The sequence below is a fragment of the Calliopsis andreniformis genome, chromosome 7 (genome assembly GCF_051401765.1).
Source record: "Calliopsis andreniformis isolate RMS-2024a chromosome 7, iyCalAndr_principal, whole genome shotgun sequence".
Taxonomy (NCBI): Eukaryota; Metazoa; Arthropoda; class Insecta; order Hymenoptera; family Andrenidae; genus Calliopsis; species Calliopsis andreniformis.
In genome coordinates, this window is record NC_135068.1 from 11,909,657 (window position 1) to 11,930,425 (window position 20,769).

The 20,769-nt window shown below is 36.8% G+C and overlaps 5 protein-coding genes and 1 long non-coding RNA gene across 7 annotated transcripts; 4 read left to right on the plus strand and 2 right to left on the minus strand.

Annotated features, from left to right (window-relative positions):
• The first annotated feature begins 711 nt into the window (after positions 1 to 711).
• LOC143181829 (E3 ubiquitin-protein ligase MARCHF8) lies at positions 712 to 2,176 on the plus strand. Its single transcript, XM_076382488.1, has 5 exons — positions 712 to 831; positions 927 to 1,018; positions 1,094 to 1,274; positions 1,382 to 1,647; positions 1,915 to 2,176. Exons 1-5 carry the CDS (start codon positions 715 to 717, stop codon positions 2,174 to 2,176), a joined length of 918 nt encoding a protein of 305 aa, XP_076238603.1. The 5' UTR covers positions 712 to 714.
• Positions 2,177 to 2,958: 782 nt separating this feature from the next.
• Hel25e (ATP-dependent RNA helicase 25E) lies at positions 2,959 to 7,790 on the plus strand. 2 transcript variants are annotated; one of them, XM_076382484.1, is made up of 11 exons: positions 2,959 to 3,019; positions 3,743 to 3,973; positions 4,178 to 4,398; positions 4,592 to 4,775; positions 4,893 to 5,011; positions 6,627 to 6,758; positions 6,856 to 7,002; positions 7,111 to 7,248; positions 7,327 to 7,444; positions 7,517 to 7,574; positions 7,652 to 7,790. In XM_076382484.1, the coding sequence occupies exons 2-10, from the start codon at positions 3,772 to 3,774 to the stop codon at positions 7,528 to 7,530; spliced, it is 1,275 nt and encodes a 424-aa protein (XP_076238599.1). In that variant the 5' UTR covers positions 2,959 to 3,019; positions 3,743 to 3,771; the 3' UTR covers positions 7,531 to 7,574; positions 7,652 to 7,790. The 2 variants fall into 2 exon arrangements, with proteins under 2 accessions (XP_076238599.1, XP_076238600.1); XM_076382485.1 differs by lacking the exon at positions 2,959 to 3,019 and adding an exon at positions 3,581 to 3,600.
• A 51-nt stretch (positions 7,791 to 7,841) lies between these two features.
• Positions 7,842 to 9,133, minus strand: LOC143181828 (U6 snRNA-associated Sm-like protein LSm4). Its single transcript, XM_076382487.1, has 5 exons — positions 9,029 to 9,133; positions 8,907 to 8,948; positions 8,723 to 8,821; positions 8,466 to 8,643; positions 7,842 to 8,258 (listed from the first exon to the last, which is right to left on the minus strand). The coding sequence occupies exons 1-5, from the start codon at positions 9,029 to 9,031 to the stop codon at positions 8,161 to 8,163; spliced, it is 420 nt and encodes a 139-aa protein (XP_076238602.1). The 5' UTR covers positions 9,032 to 9,133; the 3' UTR covers positions 7,842 to 8,160.
• Asprs-m (aspartyl-tRNA synthetase, mitochondrial) lies at positions 9,097 to 12,825 on the plus strand. The gene is made up of 14 exons (XM_076381807.1): positions 9,097 to 9,106; positions 9,205 to 9,207; positions 9,254 to 9,354; positions 9,670 to 9,918; positions 9,976 to 10,344; positions 10,415 to 10,591; positions 10,656 to 10,835; positions 10,896 to 11,003; positions 11,073 to 11,282; positions 11,348 to 11,560; positions 11,633 to 11,816; positions 11,888 to 12,088; positions 12,340 to 12,466; positions 12,691 to 12,825. Exons 1-13 carry the CDS (start codon positions 9,097 to 9,099, stop codon positions 12,378 to 12,380), a joined length of 2,046 nt encoding a protein of 681 aa, XP_076237922.1. The 3' UTR covers positions 12,381 to 12,466; positions 12,691 to 12,825.
• LOC143181830 (uncharacterized) lies at positions 12,708 to 13,075 on the plus strand. Its single transcript, XR_013002349.1, has 2 exons — positions 12,708 to 12,858; positions 12,936 to 13,075. It is a non-coding gene; the product is annotated as an uncharacterized LOC143181830 (long non-coding RNA).
• A 4,020-nt stretch (positions 13,076 to 17,095) lies between these two features.
• On the minus strand, positions 17,096 to 18,411 carry Wdr82 (WD repeat domain 82). Its single transcript, XM_076382486.1, has one exon. The coding sequence runs from the start codon at positions 18,044 to 18,046 to the stop codon at positions 17,099 to 17,101; it is 948 nt and encodes a 315-aa protein (XP_076238601.1). The 5' UTR covers positions 18,047 to 18,411; the 3' UTR covers positions 17,096 to 17,098.
• Between the last annotated feature and the right edge of the window lie 2,358 nt (positions 18,412 to 20,769).

Genomic DNA, 20,769 nt, shown 5'->3' on the forward strand with positions numbered 1-20,769 from the left:
AATAGAATAAATCCTTATCTAATATATAAAAATTCTTTATCATTATCTATAAATAAATCTGAAGAGAAAGTCTGAAATCTTGTAACTGTTTGTAATGTAAAAAATATGTAAGATTTTATTGTAGAATTGTTTGAATAATTCAAAATGTTTTGAAGCATTAACTGTGGACATAGTTAATGTGCTGCATTGCAAATCTTATCAACGTGAATAGGCATTACTTATGTTAATAAATGCTTGCTATTTACACTTAGAATTTTAGATTAATGTTGACAGTTTAAATGCAAATTTTGGAGCATTTTCTAATTATAATTATAATTAAGAATAGTGTTATCAGTAGACTGTGGTCTTTTACATATTTATGGTAAATATTGATATACAAAAGTGTACAAAATTCTACAAGAAACTGAGATATAGTTTATGGTATTTGGAGGGAAAAATAAATCTCTAATTAGGTAGAAACACTTTTCTGATACTGTTTATGAAAACATAAATTTGTGCTAACATTTGCAGTTGAGTTATCAGCCTCACAATATTTTAATTTTAAGATACATTATAATTTCAGGTCCGTAGATATGCACTGAATATCAGAAATTATGGGAGAAGGTCTTCTCATGTGAACCATGATACCAATGGGGATAAAAGTACCAAACACTTGTTAAGATGAGTCTCACTAATGTTTGTCACTGATCACATTTTCACTGAGGTCAGAGAGTGATGCCGGTTCACCAGATCAATGTTAATCCGCCTGACTGGCAACCACCTCTGTCTCTTGGTCCTTCCAATAACAATAGCCCTGCTGGTGGTGAAGGTTTACCAGAATGGACGCCAAGAGTAATTTTTTTTAATTATTTTCCTTCAAAATTTTTTCCAGAGATCAACAAGTACAATTTCATTTCTTCTTTCTTGTTCCTCTGTTTATCTTTCAGGAGTCAGCATATGCAACTGTAGTTACTATCATACCAGATCATTGTCATTCATCTGTGAGCGCACTGTCCTCAAGTAATCATGATATCTGCAGGTAAATTTGTAAAACTAACATTTTCTTACCAAAATACTATGTAAAATGAATATGTTTTCTTTTTTTTTATTGTAGAATATGTCATTGCGAGGGTGAAGAAGGTGCCCCTCTATTTGCACCTTGTTATTGCAACGGCAGTTTGCGTTACGTGCACCAAGCTTGTCTTCAACAATGGATAAAGGCTTCAGATACGCGTGCTTGTGAATTATGTAAATTCACGTTCATTATGAATGCTAAAACAAAACCATTCTGCGAGGTATTATCATATATTTCTATGCATCGTGTGCATTTCATCCTCAATGAACTTCTGAATGACTCTTTCATTACTCTGAGCCTTGAAACAAAGTAATTACTGTTTTCCAGTGGGAAAAACTTGAAATGTCGGTGGCAGAGGTCCGCAAACTGTGGTGCACAGTCGTTTTCCATGCAGTAGCTGCACTCTGCGTAGCTTGGTCATTATATGTACTTGTCGAACGTTCTGTGGAAGAGGCTCGACGTGGATTCGTGGACTGGTCTTTCTGGACTAAGCTAATAGTCGTCGTAATCGGCTCCACAGGAGGCTTAGTCTTTATGTACATTCAATGCAAAACATACATTATGCTATGCAGAAAGTGGCGAGCACTTAACAGGTAAATCTCATTCTCACAGACTCTTCCCAATTATAAAGAAAGGCAGTAACTACAGAAAAATATGAAACTAAGTTTTCTGCATCCATTTTGCGTATTGTTTTAACGCAAAATAGCAGTAAAATATGTTTAGCAGACACTGCTTTTCTCCATCGTTGGGCAGTATAATCTAACTCCAGGCTACGTACACCTAAGTGGTTAAGAAAAATAGATTTTAATGTTCCCTGAAATGGCATTCGATGGTTTAAACATTCATAAAACATTTTCCAGAGTCATATTTATTCAAAACGCTCCCGAGAAAGTGGTGCTTCCTCCCTCACCCACAGACTCTCTGAGAGAAGTGACATTGCCTCTAAAGGATCCAACTGCCTTGATGCCCGAGCTCAATCACACTTTACTGTCCCGTAACATAGATCCTCCGTGTGCCTCGCAGATGGTGAAGCCCGAGTCTGCCGCGCCCCCGCAGAGGCACGACGCTCAATTGAAACTCTACGTATTCGATAAACTGTCCTCGTCGGAAGACAACTTGTAACAGGGTCGTCGAGCGTAATGGCGGCTGTTAACTATGTATTAATGAATTTAGAAAACTGTAATGCAAGCATAAGCATTTGTCTAGGACGAGGCAGGTCATTCTGGACTGTAATACGAGTTCGAGAGTCAAGGTTTCTATTCCGAAACTTGTCGAATGTCCGCCCTTACGGAGCACCTTTATCTGAAACTTAGTACTTCAGTGCTTACATTGACAATGGGATAGCTGAAAACGTCTGGTCACGGGGCTCGCGTTTTCTCAGACGATTGTGTACATAATTATTGTATCTGTGATGTTATTAAATAAACTTTACCATATTTAAACGATACACAACGTCCGAAATATTTTAATATTGACTTAGAAAACTGATTGTCTTAGAATCTGTAGCATTCTTATCCAGTGGCATGATCAAGCTTTATTTATGATTCTCCTAGATTTATTTTCAAGTTAAAGATTTAAGAAATATACAAAATTTAATATTTTATCTTATAAGAAATTTTTGCTTTGGATTCAGCTTTCAAAAAGTCCGCCATTTTTGTAGTGTCCCATTCCTTCACAAACATCCGGTTTCTCTTCCTCTAAAAATAAGAAACTCACAAATAATAAATAACTAATATTAACACTTACATTTGACAAAAGTTTCCATACAGAAACCTAGATTAATATTCTGCAATAAATATCCAAGAATAAAGTATATTTTCTGTGTTTTCTTTAATAAAGCCTCTCTTTTTCAGGCATATCGCACAGTTGGCGCCACCAGTCTTCCGGAATCAGTTACAAGAAGTTGTAACGACCGCACTGAGCGTAGTAGCAGTGAGCGTCAGTTTGTCGAAGTTTCGTTCGGAGGTAAGTTTCATCGTTTCTAATCCATTTTTATTTCTCTGTCAAATACCAATCCACTCGAAAGACACTATAAGTTGAATTAAGAATATTCTGAAAATTCGATTGCAGTCAGTAGTTTTTTTATAAGAAACGTATTGCATTCTAGAAATAAAACAAAGCACAAGTGTTTGTCTCTTACCCGTATGATCCAAGCAAAACGTGAAGAGATCTGTAAATCTTAATATCCATTGCAGTTATTCTTTTTTGTATATTTTTGTAGTAGAAACTGATACGTGGGACGTTTATTAGAAACCTAGAACATAATTTATTGCAATTATTTCGCAAATTTGTTTTTCTGCGGTAGACGGTATAGCGTCACTAAAATGGCGGTTACATTACGTGTACAGTTTCTACAAAAATCGTTATCGTTGAAGCAGGCGCGTTAATGCTTACCCATTCTGCTTCAGCGTATTAGAATTTATTTATGACTGAGAACTTGCTAGAATCGTTATTTTCAAAGTATATACAGCTGAGTATTGTACCCCATAATATAAACAACTTTTTGCATTTTTTTTTCTTGAAGGACTATAAGAAACTTCTAAAATGTAAGATGAAGTAAAGACTTCTTAACCTTCTAGTCTTAAATACTTAATTTCCGCGAATGTATTAAGTTTCTCGATTTTCTAAATGAACACGTTTTTTGTGTAAATATTGTTCATTGTTGCTAAGTAATGTATCAAATTCTAGCAGTCTGATAGACACACACATATACAAAGATGGCAGATAATGATGATCTTCTGGATTATGAAGATGAGGAACAGACTGAGCAAGTAGTCGACGGAAGTGGGGATATTCCTGCTAAGAAAGAAGTCAAGGGCACATACGTATCTATTCATAGCAGCGGGTTTAGGGACTTCCTTCTTAAACCTGAAATATTGCGTGCAATTGTTGACTGCGGTTTTGAGCACCCTTCTGAAGGTAATTATATCTTATTTTTAATGGAATTCTTCTTATGATATGTTTAGATGCACCATACTGTTGGGTATAATGATGATAGCTAGATAGGGACAACAGATTTTCTGTGAATGAATTATCAGTAAACTGAAAATACAGCTGAAGACTCATGAAGTGTTTTATAGTTTTTAAACTGAGATAATAATTTTGTTTATTTATTGTTCACAGTACAACATGAATGTATTCCTCAAGCAGTACTTGGCATGGATATATTGTGCCAAGCGAAATCTGGTATGGGAAAGACAGCTGTGTTCGTGTTAGCAACACTGCAACAATTAGAATTAACTGAAAACCAAGTCTACGTTCTTGTGATGTGCCACACGAGAGAGCTTGCTTTCCAAATCAGTAAAGAGTACGAGAGATTCAGCAAATACATGCCACATGTGAAGGTAAATATTATCACTGACATTATTTAGCTTTAGTATGAAAGATTCTTCACATGATGAAACACATGCTCTTATAAAATAGTGATGACGAACTATCCACTACCACCTACCACTGACGAAGATTCTTAAATCAATAGTTACAGCTTCAATTTCACTAAAATATGGTTTTATTAATAATGTATTGTTCAAATTAAAGGTTGGAGTATTCTTTGGAGGCTTGCCAATTCAGAAAGACGAAGAAGTTCTGAAGAACACGTGTCCTCACATCGTTGTGGGAACGCCAGGCCGTATCCTCGCTCTTGTTCGAAATAAGAAACTAAATCTGAAGCACCTGAAACATTTTATACTCGATGAGTGCGACAAGATGCTTGAATTGCTAGGTAATTATCAATAAATTCAATTTTTTTGTATTTTTAACAGAGGTTAGAACCTCTCGAGGTTTCAAACGTCTCTAATGTCCAGAATATCAATTAAACTTGTTAAAATTTGTTTCACAGACATGCGTAGGGATGTACAGGAGATATTTCGAAGCACTCCACACGGCAAGCAAGTGATGATGTTCAGCGCCACATTGTCCAAGGAGATACGCCCTGTCTGCAAAAAATTCATGCAAGATGTAATTAACCAATCTTCCTCTTCACTTCGATCTTCGATTGCTCCTACTTCGTTGGCCCTGTATTCGTACCCAGGACAAAGCTCAGACCATACTCTAAATATCATTGACGGCGCACCCGCGGGTTAGGCTAGTTAGACACAGCACTTTGAAGAAGTGACAGAGTTCAATAACCGAAAACAAAAAAAACGCCCCTCGATGTCCTTGGATTTTGATCGAAATATCAAGTTCCACAACTTGAAACGAGTTGCTGCTCCAAAGTCCTCCAAAAGGAAAGAGATCTTCGTTTCAATCGTTTCTAGTCAATCAAGATGACTTTAAAAAACACACACACAATTTTATTTAGTTCTCGTCTTCGATATTATCCTTTAAAATTACCAATATTCAATATGCTTTCAATATTCAAATCGGGATGGGTTGGGTGGAAAAAAAAGTCTGCATTCGTATGGTCAATAATCGAGGCAGGGAGGGGTAGCTTTTAAACGAGTTAGAGCAGCAAGTATCGATCTGGGTGGGGGGCTAAGAAGACTTCAAGACGACCTGAAGACAGAAGAGCGCAAGAAAGAAGATGCAAGAGGACACGTGGGAAACTGGGGGTGTTAGAATAGGATATTTCTCTACGATTGCCTGTAGAATCGCGTTCCATATTCGAATCGAGACGACGCATTTTGGTAATTAGCGCAGAGCTAGTGGAGGTCAATAATCGATTAGGAGTGAAATTGGACAGCAATGGAAGTGTTCGTAGTTCACGATCGTTCCCATCTGCACGTGAAATGAGCGAGAGATAAAGTCTGTTCGTGTAAACGCATTGTTAAGTCGCGGTATTAGTCTTGGAGCCCTTGGGTTTCGTGATATAACGAGGTACCAACCGATTCTGGGCACATTCCGAATGCGCCAGAATTTTTGGAGAAGATTTTTGGCATCGAGTGGCCAACGGATGTGACAGAACATTCATGGGTGCGCCATCTTATTTCTGTTGGGGTGGCAGCTGAGTTTTCGTTGTTGGCACTGCCCAGAGATATGGAAGTCGCCGGACCGTATGTAACCAGTATGACTAATCCGATCGACACATAAGAGGATAAAAAGAATATGAAACATAAGAACTGAATCGATCGAGTTCTCGATATCTAACACATTTTCTTTTGTAGAAAAGAATTTTCACGTCAAAATTGTCAGCAAGGAAGCGGGAGAAATTGGGACAGTTTTTGTATCGACACTAGAACTACCAATTTACGCTTATTTTTAACTAATTTCCAAAATTTCAGCTCTCTGAGGTTCATCAAAAGTATAGCATTTTTTTGAAGAATTAAAATATGCTTAAAAAATAAGCACGAGTCGTTTTGACTCTTCCTGAGCTAGTTCCAGTGTTGATACTCTAATTCCTCGCATCATTTGTTTCCATTCTTTTATAGTGAACTGTTTTATATGTCTCATTATTTCTGATTTTCAATAAGTTTCAATAAGTGAATTCCATTCATAAATTCTTTTTGTATTCTTCGCTTCAATGAGAATTGAAGTTTGGTCAGGAAAAGAACCGTTCTGTTGTGTCTAAAAATTATCAAGGTATATTGGCGTTAGGGTAAAATAGATAATCTTGTAAAAAACATTCTCTGCGCAGCCCATGGAAGTCTATGTGGATGATGAAGCGAAGCTCACATTGCACGGTCTCCAACAGCATTACGTCAAGCTTAAGGAGAATGAAAAGAACAAGAAGCTCTTTGAATTACTTGATGTTCTTGAATTCAATCAGGTTTGTCCGCAGGAATATGTTTCATCTATTTAATTCAAGATCTTTCCACAAATTCAGTCGCTATAATCTCGACTTTTTATCTTGAACTATGCTGTAGGTTGTTATCTTTGTAAAATCTGTACAAAGGTGTATGGCATTGGCGCAACTTTTAACAGAACAGAATTTCCCTGCTATTGGAATACACAGAGGAATGACACAGGAAGAGCGATTATCGAGATATCAACAGTTCAAAGATTTCCAAAAAGTAAGCAGTAATTTTAAATTCTATAATCCTTCTACGTTTTTAGAAATTCAGAAACAGAATATTTTTAGGTAATAAAATGATTATTTATGAATATTTCCTCTTTTTCAGAGAATCCTCGTAGCTACAAATTTGTTTGGTCGTGGAATGGATATAGAACGTGTAAACATAGTTTTCAATTACGACATGCCAGAAGACTCCGACACATACCTACATCGAGTAGCCAGAGCTGGTCGTTTTGGTACCAAGGTGAATATATTTAATACATTTCGCAATGTCTATTCTTCAATCTATTCTTACGCTAACATTTTTATTCACATGTTGCAGGGTCTTGCTATTACGTTAGTAAGTGACGAAAGTGATGCCAAAATATTGAATGACGTCCAGGAAAGATTCGACGTTAATATCACAGAATTGCCAGATGAAATAGACTTGGCATCTTACAGTAAGTATTTTATTATTTAACGTGTACTCATATTTGTGAGATTCTATTCTAGTAAAAATTGTTTTATTGCAGTTGAGGGACGATAAATAAAGTTCATTTTCATCACACACATTTTCAACTTCAACTATAGGTAACTATCAATCAATTAAAGAACTTCGTATTTTTTGACAGTTTTTTATATTTTATTTCTTATTTTTTTTTTTACAGAATCATATGGAACAAAACAGTATACAAGATACACACTTGTCATTGTGTATTAAACATTACCACATAAGTCATATTTGTATCGATCTGCATTTTTCTTTCATTAATGTGACAAATTTTAAGGACAAGTGACGCAATAGAATTATAATCGAATTATTATTCTTTTAAAGATGCAATAAATAATTCACGTTAGTACTGTATAATACTATTTAACTTTTATTCCACGAGTAGCATTTAAGGATTGTGTATAATAGATCAAGGAGAATACGTTTTATGTCTTCTATTTCGTGTAAATGAAATAAATATTTTTCTTTTTTATAAACCACATCTATTCTTTGCATCCTAATCGCATTTTCAATTATTGTTACAGAGTCAAGGTACATTCCATAGTTCCCCAATCGTCTATATTCGAAAAATAGTAAAAATACTTGTGGGAGAAGTAGGAATAAATACAGATGTAAAAAAGGCTAACAAATAATCATATATATTGGCCTAGAATGATAACACGATTTTCATTTAGTTCTCGGTTTATTTTGCGACTTATTTCCCCCCTGGTTACCCCCTCCACGACCCAAAGGCGCTGGTCCCCTTCCGCCACGACCAAAAGTACCTGGAGGGAAAAAACCATGATAAATCCTTTACAATAGCAAGCAAAATAAATACAGTATATTAAATCTAAAATTAACTACTTGCAAAATAATTACACATAAAATACTGTTCTGCAAGATTCAGTTATATCCAGGTGAAGAAATAGTTTCCGACACTGGGCAACAGGATACACATGGCAAAAATACTTAAAAAAATAGAAACATCATACCTCTTCCACTGCCTCGACCTCTTTGACTTTGCCCTCTTCCCTTCATTTCTCCACGACCTCTCGACTTCATTTGCACATCCTCTTTGACCATATCTATAACCTCATCTGGTATTCTTAAATATTTAATTGTGCTGCCTCGAATGTAGCATTCTGGCATCCTCCAAAATTTGTCTCCATCCTGGACAAACGAAACAGAAATATAAATTCGTGGCGCCGAAAGATTCCTGAGAGTACTTAAAGAATTTTTGAGAAATTACCCTCGAGGTGCATATAACCTCTCTGAGGTTTATGTTCATCCAACTATCGCAGCTGACCAAGTGTCCATTGTAAGTTTCTCCATTCTTGAGCTCGACGAGCTAGAATATATTACATTCAATTAATTAAATAAGCGACTACATAGTAATTACAGTTTCTTCTTTTTACAGAACATTAAAAACGTACCATAGGATGGTTCTGAGCAGTCCTCAGCAACGACAAGGGTAACTGAAAAGAAAAATAATTTGTCAAAGATAAGAGTAATAGAATCTTCAACTATTTTTTTATTTAATAATGTATAAACATACCATTTTTTATTACTTTGACATGTAACCGCGCATTAGACAAGCATCAAAACAAATACCATAGAATAATTATGATACCTTGTAGATAAGACACTCTTCTTTTTGAGAGACCTTCTAGAGTGACACAAGTGGTGGAAGTGCAAACTAAAAAGAGATTTGCATAAAATATTCCTCAACAGATGGCCTGTGCGCCACTGGTAATGCCATAAACTATCTAAATTTTGAAAGCAAACTTAACCAATATTGCCTCCACTTATTTTTTGATATACACAGCGAAAGTGAACAGAAGGAATCAGAAAACGAGAATTTTAGTCAATTATTCTGCTTCTGTATGGAATTTTTTTATATCTGTGTATTTGTACAGTTTAAGAATCTTTGCCTCAAGTGAGAGCACTATGCGTGCGAAGTAGTGTAGTGACTATCCAATATTGTTTATTATAATTTGAATCTTCGTTAAATTTTCCAAGCTTATTATTTATTTTAAAGACAATGTTCCAATTTCGAAATTGTGTAACACTGAGAAATCACTCTCTCAAATTGTTTCTTGCTAACAATTTACGCAGTCAAAAGTTAAGTCCAAGTTAAACAATAGTTACTATCGTCCTTGTTGCTGTTTTTGTATAATTTTTGTTTTATTATAACAGATTAAGAAACATTGTTCTGCACCGGTAGCCTACACACATAATTTGGCTGCCACTAAAGAAATTCCAGAGAAGAAAAACACAAAACCAGTTAACAAGTATGTTTCAAGGACTCACACTTGTGGTGAATTGAATATTCAAAATGTAGGAGATAATGTTCATCTCTGTGGATGGCTTGAGTACCAAAGAATGAATAAATTTGCGACACTAAGAGATTCCTATGGTTCTACTCAGCTTATAATAGAAGATCATGTGAGTTAACACTTATGACTCTCAAAAATAAAAAAAAAAACTATCATTTTATTTCAGAGAACAGATTTGAAGAACCTAATACATGCTTGCAAATTTGAAAGTGTATTAGCTGTAACAGGTACAGTAGTAGAGAGACCAAAGGGTCTTAATAACCCAAAAATGAAGACTGGAGACATTGAAGTACAAATAGAGTCCATAGAAATTCTGAATACTGCAACATCAGATCTTCCTCTTTTTATCAGAGAATTTAACGAAGCAAAAGAAAACTTGCAGTTGAAGTACAGGTACCTGGCCCTGAGGTACCCCAAACTGCAAAGAAATTTGAGATTACGCTCTCAAGTTATTGCAAAAATGAGAGACTATTTAATCAAGGAATGCGATTTTGTTGACATAGAAACTCCCACACTTTTTAAGAGCACTCCTGGAGTAAGTATATCAAAGCTGCAAAGTTTGCTGTAGAATTTTAAAAAGTATTTGCAGAATCTTTTTGGTCCAGGGTGCTCAAGAATTTATAGTCCCTACACAACATCCAGGACAGTTTTATTCATTAGTACAAAGTCCTCAACAATTCAAGCAGCTGCTAATGGTGGGTGGCTTTGATAGGTACTTCCAGGTTGCCAGATGTTATAGAGATGAAACTGGGAGGCCTGACAGGCAACCTGAATTTACGCAGGTGTGTAATTGCTTGGGAATATATACAGTGTACAAAAATAATACTAGATTACGTTATTTTATAGCTAGATATAGAAATGTCCTTTGTTGATCGCGAGGGAATAATGGAATTAATTGAAAATTTATTAGTGTATTCTTGGCCTGAGGAATCAGAAGCCATAGCTAGCCCTTTTAAACGCCTAACGTACAGCCAAGCTATGGAATTATATGGTACAGATAAGCCAGATCTGAGGATACCACAAAAAGTAAGAATTCAATATATTTACTCCAATTTTTTAAAAATAATAATAGTATCAATATTTCAGCTACACAGGCTCACAGAAATGATTAATTCTACAGCATTGGAGGAGAATTTAGAAATGGAATGGTGTAAAAACTACGAGATATATGCCTTAGTTTTTCCTAATAAGCATGTAGGTTTACAAACAAACTATTTTCTTATTTTTTGCTTTCATATGATAAGGATTGCATTCACATTTCAGGCTTATCTCACAAAATCTAGCAAAGAAAGTATTTCGACACACGAACGTGATTTTCCTTCTGTGAAACTGATTTACTTGAAGATGGAGGACAAACAAAAAATGAAAGGAAACAAAATTTACTCAAATATTATAAAAGGACACATAGAAGAGCAGCTAGGGTTAAATGAAGGGGACGTTGTGTTCATAGCTTTAGGAAAAAAACTTCCTACGGTAGATATAAATTTAGTAGTTACAAAGTATGCCTAAATATGGTATTATACTATTTATATTTGCAGCAATCATTATTGGGAAGAATACGCAATGAATTTGCAAATATATTAGAGAGGAAAGGGCAGACGGTTCGTAGTCTTGGCAATGAACTTGTATGGATCACTGACTTTCCATTGTTTTCATTTGATGAAGCCAAAAATAAATTAGAGACAATGCATCATCCCTTTACACAGCCTCATCCAGATGATCTCCAGTATCTTTCCAAGGATCCTCTGAAGGTATTCTTCAAAGCCTCAGAAGTTTCGAGGTTATTCTTCTCCATTTTGAAAAATAAAATGTTTATTTTATAGGTTAAGGGATTGCATTATGATCTAGTTCTGAATGGTTCAGAGATCGCAGGAGGCTCCATACGGATTCACAAAACGCAATTGCAAAAAGAGATACTGAAAATATTAAATATAGACGATTCACAGTTAACCCATCTGCTTAATGCTTTGGAATATGGTGCTCCACCTCATGGTGGTATCGCTCTAGGTAATTTACTTTTAATTTAATCGATAAAGTATCAAAGTGAGCCCCAGCTGAAACGTTGCATTATTTTGAAGGACTGGATCGATTAATCTGTATACTCTGCAATGCAGAAAGCATAAGAAGCGTAATAGCATTCCCCAAAACCAGCGAGGGTCGAGATTTGATGTCAGGCGCGCCAGGGCCAATCTCAGAGGAAGAGAAAATATTATATCACATGACAACAACATACGGAAAGGAGAAAGTTAAAAACGACTCTTTCCACTCTACAGTGTCATGTAAAAATAACTGAATAGTATTTAAGCATTTGTACATGTACTAAAGTACCTGTAAGAACGGAAATAGAATTTCTTTATGATGTCCCCGAATAGATTCCTAGTTTCACGAGAAACTGGTACGAATTCACATTATTCTAAGCGGGAAATTTCATTTGAATTTATTCCAAAAGTTTGGAACGTCAACACGATCTCAATTTCTGAAGTATACTAACAACACTATTTATATTGCTTTGACTTTTATGACTTGGCAGATGTAAACAGTGCAGAGGGTCCAGAGACAGTGTGGCGCTAGTAGCCGTGCAGAGCAGTCGACGGAACAGACTTTCAGGAGTCTTCATCGGTTATTCGAGTTTGTTTCGACTTAGACTCTTCGCGAAGGTAAGTCCAGTGCATTAAGACTTCTTCTTAAGCGATAAAAGTCGCTGTTATCGTTAAATAACCTTGCAAAATGATGCAAGAATATTATGCAATTGAAACAGGGCAATTAATATTCAATGGCAAGGTAAACTGAAGTAACGATTCCTATAATGAGGGAAAAAAATAAAACGAGAGCAAATTCTGATGTACAAAAAAAGTATTTTATTAGAATCCTTTTTTTCCAGTAAAATCTCACGTTAGAATGACTCCAAAGGAAAATGAACAAATTTATTCAGCGCATTGTCGAACCCGACGCATTATCAGCGAGAAAAATACAAGTCGTGTGTTCCACGTGAACGCGATGATATGTTACGTTTACTTATCAGCGGAAGAAAATTTTACTTTCTCTCTGTGTGTGTATCTGTGTGACATTCCCTCGACTTAGTGAACTGGAACATAGATAAATACATCCACATTTTCTGTTTAACAGGTCTCTCGCGATAATTCAACAAAATGATGCAACATATCCTTCTTGTACATGTAATACAATCTGCTAAATTATATCTCTACACAGTTTATATCTACTTAAGGTATAGAAAGACAGACAGCCTACAGAAAAATCGAATTACGAGTACACACGTCTCGCTCGAGAATTTCAACTGAGGTCATTTTTCGGTCTCTACGATAGAAAAGTAAAGAAGTAACAAATGGAAGTTCTACTACTCGATCCTGTGCGTACTCTAAGTTATTCTTGGAAGTGTTATCAGTGTTTTCGACTGACTTGTCCGTTTCGTATGTTCCTGGTTCTCTAAGGATAATCTACTGTGTAACTTCTATGCACGACAGACGTTAAAAACCTATTTCTCGATTAAAAAATTAGCATTGAATGTGACTACTTTGGAGAGCTCGTAACAAAAACGACCTTTGGCAATTTTTTTCTTCTTATGAGACAGCAAAAAAATACTGTAGCATTTTCCTGGAGCAATAGTCCTGGTTTATGATCAATGGAATCTGTTCTCAAGGGCTGTGCTTGTTACCAGCTCTTCATTTTTTCTATAAAAATACGATATTCGTACGAAAAACTTAACGTAGGAACTTAGAGACTTCAAAAACAGGGCAAATCGTTTCGATGAACCATCACATTTAATATTTTTTTTTTCAGTATTTTTGTAAGTTTTTTTCGTCAAAGCGCATCTTAATAAAACGCTCTCTTAAGTATTAAGACTGTTCGGTGTACACACCTATCTTAAACTCGATTTCTAAATCCCTATGTTAAGTGGCCGCATGAATCGACGATTACAACAGGGGCGTAAGTGGGATTTCACGTGGTTTGTGACGCAGCATTCTTCCGCTTCTTTCAAACAGCGAGAAATTCAAGACGTAACAAAAATTAGACTCGTCAATTTTTGTCCTTTTTAGGAGAGCAGAAAAAATACTGTGGCTTCTGCAATTTTTAGTCTTCAACAAAATATTTATCATAGTACACATATAGCTTCCATTAAGTCTCTATTCATGAACTTGTTCTCCTTAAGAAGACCTTAAAAATTGACAAGAATTATTCTCGCGAGATCTTCTATTCCTCGCTTCTCCATTATTTTTTCTTCCTCACCGATTGCGCATCCAAATCGCGCGCGATATAGAGTAAACAACGCGAGGGTCATGGAAATGAGTTTATAAAAAAAGTGTCGTGTTTTTCATCCTCTTCTTTTTTTAAATATATACAAAACGACGAACGTCAAATAGTTTCGTTTAAAAGAGAAATCGCTAATGTTTACGCCCCTGGCCTTAAACACGAATACAAGATCCAGGTGGTTTGGCCACCAAGTGATCCGATTGATCAATCGACTTCCGCGAGATCATCAACCGGAGTCCCGCCCTTGTCGAATATATATATATACAAGTTGTTGGTTTTTTCCTTTTGGGAACACAGTGTTTCGCACGTTACCGAAATTTGTCGTAATAAGGATAACTCGGTTAACATTTACTCGGTTACAAGTTGGCAGTATGACATATAGTGTTGTTTAATCTATATACGTGGATCGATCGTGGTACTTTCATGATTTCTCTTTGAATCTGCTTCATTCGGTTTACAATATTATTTAATTTGTTTATTTCTAGGTCACTCATCAACCTGTTAGCTGTGCAGTCCTGTACGTGCCTGCTTTGTGTCACTGTTACCTATACATGACGAGTATACTCGTCACAACATGAAGATTGAAACTGCCTTGTTACAGGTGTTGACGACTGTATTCGTCAAAACAAAAACAATTGCCATTTTTTCGCAATTATACTCGTCGTGACACATAAAACTAACATTTCTTCGTGACAAGTATACTCATCATAATACAAAGATTACAGTCTTTGTCACAAGTGTGGACGACTATATTCGTCAAGACAAAAACTGCCATTTTTTCATGACTACTCGTCGTAACACAGAGTGTACTCGTCATGCCCAGCTAGCAGGATAAAGACGTATCCTTTATTTAGAACAACGTCGGTAAGTCCTTCGTTAATAGAATCGCGCACACTGTTTCGCCATTTAGAAAAATACTATTTTACAAAGACGAGGCAGCGAACTCGCGCGCATCCGACGCGCAATAATGCACTCGAGCCCGCGCTGAACTCGATGAGATATACAAGCGAACACGTTTACATATACAAAGAGAGACACGCATCCACGTAACTACATACCACACGCTCACACGTCAGTAGAATCAATAGACAATACGCAAATACGCAATCACATTCACACAATTGACGCACACGTACGCGCACTTTCGTATAGAATATTATAATCGTCTACTCTTGCATAAAGTTATAAGGAAAACATCTAGAAATCCTAGAGGACACTGTCTCTGTGTTCTGTGTATCGTGAATAATGGTATATACACGTATGTATGGATGAAGGCAGGCTGCATCGAACAGACAGTATAGAAAATCAGTGGCAATGTGATCGAGCATGAATTACACAAAATTGTGTAATAACCTGGCTCAACATGCAGCGAGCGTGAATTATTATCACTGAAGGAATCGTGTGTTGGTAGAATGAACCTTTCAGAAGACAAACTCATCACCTCCAGTCTCTCCGATTTCTCAATCTACAAAATTAGTAATTAACTCGAAAAATCCAAAGAATTCTCTTTACCATCTGGAATAACATTTAATATACTTTCTGAAGCACTTTGACTTGACTTCATTTTGAATTATCTTAGTTTTTTTACAGTTACCTCAGGTTTAAAATACTATTTACTATTACTTCACTGTTTTTGTTTCATGAAGCTGATTAGTTTCGTGCTGAGTGGCTCACCCATTACTTAGCAGATAAAATAGTGTTTCTATAAAAAAATGGATTGTCGAATTCTTCATCTTTTTTTTTCACTTCCACTAAAAAAACCTGTCTATTCGACTCCGCCTGTTCCTTTCGTTTCATTCGGAGATGAAATGCCATATATCGATGACATAAAAACATTTAAAATGTACTGAACTACAGTGAGATGATTAGACTTAGCTGGACTTCCCTACCGTCAGCGAATGTTTCTCACCCGGCCCGCCGGTTCCACGCATGTAGATTAAAAACGATACCATATCTAGAATAATACATATATAATAACGTAAGTGCCATCGTTGGCAGTATACTTTCTGAATTATACCTTTATCGCATGGAAGTCGTAGAAATACGTGATACCTTACTGCCATCAACAAACTCTTGCCTAGTTTAAAAGTCCACCACTTACTGCGCGTAATAAATAAACTTTTCGATACCAGCTATCGTTCTTGCGCTCGACGTTACAAATTTCGAGTAGACTCCGTTCACGAGGGTCAAAATAAATATCCCTGACTTCGGACGGCCACTGGGGAGTTAATCAAAGAAATCAATCGTTTAAAAATGCAATATGGTCGTGAGAACTCCTCCATGTGCGATATCGGCAATTCTTGCTCCTTTTTTCCAGATATGCCACTGATTGCATGCGTCGTGAATTTCGTGTGTACATAGTATACAATTTCTTATTGTTAGTCTTTTTTTTCTTCTTCTGTTCTATGGTTTTGCAATTGCTTGATGTTCTATTGTTGTGAACTAAAGTATATAATCTGACTTTGTCGAATAATCAGAGAATATTGATTGAATACTTGCGTCAAATCTCTCTTCAGAAGTTAAACGTAGAATGGAAAGAGTTTTGGTGGCATATGGTAGGTGATTTTGTAGCATTCTACTATGCACAGGTACACAAGATGACACATCCTACAACATATTTGTAGCCTGAGAAAGAGATGCAATCACAGTTCTTAAATATTGACAAGGTATCATGATGGTCACGTTCATCGCACCATAGAGTACATAACGACGAAGACGACAGAGATGACGGGGAACATAAACAATGCATAATGTACTCGAAAGCGAGCCAATGAGCCAAGCGGGCCAATCTCCTGGATATTACAGCGACTCCTTTGTTTCTTGGGTGTTCCGACACCGGCGTCTCATACGTCGGCCATTCTATTTTGTACCTAATATGTAAATGCAGTTTCCACTCGCCTGAGATACCCAAGAACTATCCATTGTCATTTCTTCCTCGAACCGATATCACTTTCAGTTCCTCCTTGCATAATATTAGGTGAATTTTTTTTCGAGCATTGCCCAGCATTTCTGCATCGATTTTATGCGCTCTCGTCAACTGTAGGTAGCCAAAATGCCATATTAGTGCAAGCTGACGCCAGCATCATGTACTTAGGATTAAATTGAATGCATTGAACCGGTGCAGGATGATCTCCATTCAGCACACAAATTTTGTATCCAGTCTCAGCATTCCATACATGCACTCTGCCATCCGTAGACCCACTGAATACAAACTGGGAATCAGGACTAAAACTAGCCTCAATTGCAATCCCTTTATTATTCAAGTAACCAGTAAACGTCTGTAATGGAGTCCCATGAAATGCGTCTATCAAACGAATCGTGCTGCCATTCGTAGAAATCAAGATAGTCTTTCCATCCCTGCTGAACTTCAGTCCTGTCCAGTCGCATTCCTTCTCCTGGGACAGTTTAAACGTAACAAATGGCCCTTTGTCGAAACTACGCAAATCATACAATTTTATAAACTCCGAATTAACACCTGCCGCAAAGATCAAACCTTCCGGATCATATGCAGCAACAGGACGTCCAGAGACATTCATAACACCATGACAATTAGGCGAACGCAGATCCCATAATCTCAACGACCTGTCCAATGAGCCAGAAAGAAAGGTGTCTTCTATCGGACTGATGCACAGCGACACAACCTTCTTACTATGCCCAGGGAAGTATCTGATGTACTTGTTGTCGTGCAGGCTCAAATAACGAATCGTGTCGTCGATCTTAGTGCTGCTGTGGATCGCTGTGTTCTTCGCGTGGGTGAAGTGGATTAAGTCAACCCCATACTTCTTGGAATTGACGGTGCGCACCTGGGTGCCTTTCTCACAGTCGTAAATCACGATCTGATCGTCCTCCGAACATGAGATCAGAGTGTCTCCGTTCGGCGAGAAGTCGATGCTGTTTATGCGGTCGGAGTTCTCGCGGAACACCTTGGCCACCTTGAAGCTCCTCACCACGTGGTCAACGAGCTTCATGGTGATGGACGGCGCGTTCTCCCTTTCGTGCCGTCCCCTGAGCCTCCCCGCTTCCGCAATTTCTTTCTCCTTCGTCCCGATGCAGGCCAGGCGCCGAGGCGCGAACCTCCCGCGGAGGGGTCAGGGGTTCACCACTGTTATTCACCTCGCGGGAAAGAAAAAACCCGCGGGGGAGTTGAAGGGGTCGGATTAACCGAGAAACGAGGCCCCAACTGGCAGCCGGTTACTCTCGAGGCTGACGATGCTGGTCCTCTCACCGCCGAGCGACTTCTTGCTGGCCCAGTTCGTTTACTTCGATCTGACAAAGGGTTCGGTGCCTTCTCTCTTTCCTGTGAACGGACGCCGTCGGCAGACTACCGCACACCGCACGCACAAATTCTGCCAACTGCTTAGAGAAATGGATGACGAATTACCGTGAATGTGTTCGGGGGACTGGAGATCCCCCGTGAGGGGAGCTATCGATCTGCGGCGACGGCGCTGCGTCGAGTTTTTGGTTAGGATTCTGCTCTATCGACGAAGCTGGAGAGGTTAGGTCATAGAAGATGGGTTCTGTGGCCTCGCTGCCGCACACGCGATATCGCGGGCTCTGTGTGGAGTTTTCAGTTAGGATTCTGCTCTATCGACGGAGCTGTAGAGGTTAGGTTATGGTAGGTGGGTTTCCCTAGGCGTCGCTGCCGAGCACGCGATATCGCGGTCTCTGCGTCGTAATATTCGTGTTCCAAGAGAAGTCCTCTGGAACGCGTTAAGGGCAATGCTTTTCAGAGGACTTTTCAAATGGCAGGAGTAGTAGGTATCACGTGACCTCTTCAAACTTTCAAAGTATTCAAAATGTCAGTTTCAGAGCGTCAGGTCAGTGTTTCTTCGGCATTCGGCGAGTGAAGTTCTTCTGGCACTTATTGTGAGCAATTAGCAGTGTGTTTCGTGGGTCCTTGTTTTCTTTTACGAACCTGAGCCGCTATACAGGTATTCAAATAAAATAATATTATACAATTTTATTTAACTGTAAAGGATTTGAATTCCGAAAACTGTGTAAATTTTTCGTGACTTTGAATTTGGAAATTTGAAAATAATTCACTACTATTGTGAAGAGAATTTTTTGAAGTTAGTTTAGAATTGATGCAGGTTCATAATGGGAATGAAGTAGATCTGGTATGCTTCTTTAATAAATCGTTTTAATTGCGCATTAAGTATTGCATTTTGAGTATTCACATAATACAGTTTACGAAACAGGTTTCATTTTCTCGAACGAAATAGTACAATAATGCGTGAAATGTTCTTTAAATCTCTTTACAAAAGTTCGATTATTACACTTAAACGTAGACGCGGGAAACATGGAAAGAATTCAAATTTTTGAACGATGCAATGACAACGACAGTCTATTTTACGCTTATATTTTATTATAAAAGTGTTTTTTAAAGAGCTCTATACTTTTTTATCACTTTCGGTCTATCCAGGCGTGAAAATGTTATATTTATATTTTATATTTGATTATTTAAACAAGTTTCAACATTGGCACTCCTGTTTTACTATAATTTGAATATATAAATGTTCGCCATTTCGTAGTTTAACAGTTTTTATAAAAAAAATTGTGGATCAGAAGTAGAATATAGAAAAGCGACGGTGAAATAGGTATAAACGAATATTTTTACAATTTATTATGCAACCATTTATGGCTCGTCATAACTTAAGGATTTGTACATCGAGTACTTGAAAAACAATTAAACAATCTTCATATGCAATCTCGCTATATAAATTATAAACATATAAAATTTGTGTGTTACAAGATGTTTTTACTAGATACTCGAAAAGTTTCTAGTAAAAACAATTTTATTCACTTTGCTAGATGCATAAAGAAAAGATAGCAAAATCATAGTTAGCACGAACATTTTTCATTTATATTAGTATAAAATACGAATTTAGGCTTCTAAGTTAATAGTCACTAGTTTGTAAATACATAAGGCTCGTGTTTTTTTTATGATTCATTATGGACTTCTTATAGTATACATAGGTGTATTAATCTCCTTAGTAAGATAGTAAGTTTTTGATTATAGCAAACACATGCACAATAATGAACGCAATGTCTTTCATCAGTCATCTTTTTTAATAGATATTTTCCTTCATATATATATGTGTCTCTGTAGTAGAGAATGGATTCAACGCGAATTCATTCGAACATGTTTTCTGAACTTTCAATGCGCTGCACATGTACCTTTTGCATTCAGTGCACTTGAATGTCAGAGTTGGGCAAGTTAAGTACTATTAAGTAGTAAACAACATAGTTGCAAACAATGAATAAGCATTCACACATTATTAAGAAACAGATTTTTATTCCACTTAAATAAAATTTTATTTATTCCTTTGCTCTGCATTGGATGGGTTCTAGAATATAGCATTGAACAATAATTAAAAGTTGAGCAGTAAAGTGTGAAGAAAATTGAATTACTGCCCAGCTCTGGTTCATAATACTGGAACAATATATATTATATATGCTTCTATGTATATACATTTATTTCAAAGCAAGTTGTATGCTTTGAGCTCATGAATATTGGTAACTTGAAGCAATATTTTGCTTCTCTTGTGTTTTTGTACATCAATCTTGTGAGCAAAACGAATCCGTTTTTTCAAATGATGCATTTCATTTAATGTGCAAACTTCAAATGTAATTTTTGTCTTACAGAATTAAGCAAAGTAGCATGTGTATAATTTTTATTGAAATTATTACA

Bases quoted from the DNA above. Each gene is read 5' to 3' on its own strand.
- LOC143181829 (XM_076382488.1), top strand. From the start codon at position 715: ATGCCGGTTCACCAGATCAATGTTAATCCGCCTGACTGGCAACCACCT. The intron at 832-926 runs GTAATTTTTTTT...TTTATCTTTCAG, and splicing joins TACCAGAATGGACGCCAAGA to GAGTCAGCATATGCAACTGT. The intron at 1,019-1,093 runs GTAAATTTGTAA...TTTTTATTGTAG, and splicing joins AGTAATCATGATATCTGCAG to AATATGTCATTGCGAGGGTG.
- Hel25e (XM_076382484.1), top strand. From the start codon at position 3,772: ATGGCAGATAATGATGATCTTCTGGATTATGAAGATGAGGAACAGACT. The intron at 4,776-4,892 runs GTAATTATCAAT...TTTGTTTCACAG, and splicing joins CAAGATGCTTGAATTGCTAG to ACATGCGTAGGGATGTACAG. The intron at 7,249-7,326 runs GTGAATATATTT...CACATGTTGCAG, and splicing joins CTGGTCGTTTTGGTACCAAG to GGTCTTGCTATTACGTTAGT.
- LOC143181828 (XM_076382487.1), bottom strand. The intron at 8,822-8,906 runs GTACGTTTTTAA...AATATATTCTAG, and splicing joins CTGCTCAGAACCATCCTATG to CTCGTCGAGCTCAAGAATGG. The intron at 8,644-8,722 runs GTAATTTCTCAA...TCGTTTGTCCAG, and splicing joins AGGTTATATGCACCTCGAGG to GATGGAGACAAATTTTGGAG.
- Asprs-m (XM_076381807.1), top strand. The intron at 9,919-9,975 runs GTGAGTTAACAC...ATTTTATTTCAG, and splicing joins AGCTTATAATAGAAGATCAT to AGAACAGATTTGAAGAACCT. The intron at 10,345-10,414 runs GTAAGTATATCA...TTTTTGGTCCAG, and splicing joins TTTTTAAGAGCACTCCTGGA to GGTGCTCAAGAATTTATAGT.
- Wdr82 (XM_076382486.1), bottom strand. From the start codon at position 18,046: ATGAAGCTCGTTGACCACGTGGTGAGGAGCTTCAAGGTGGCCAAGGTG.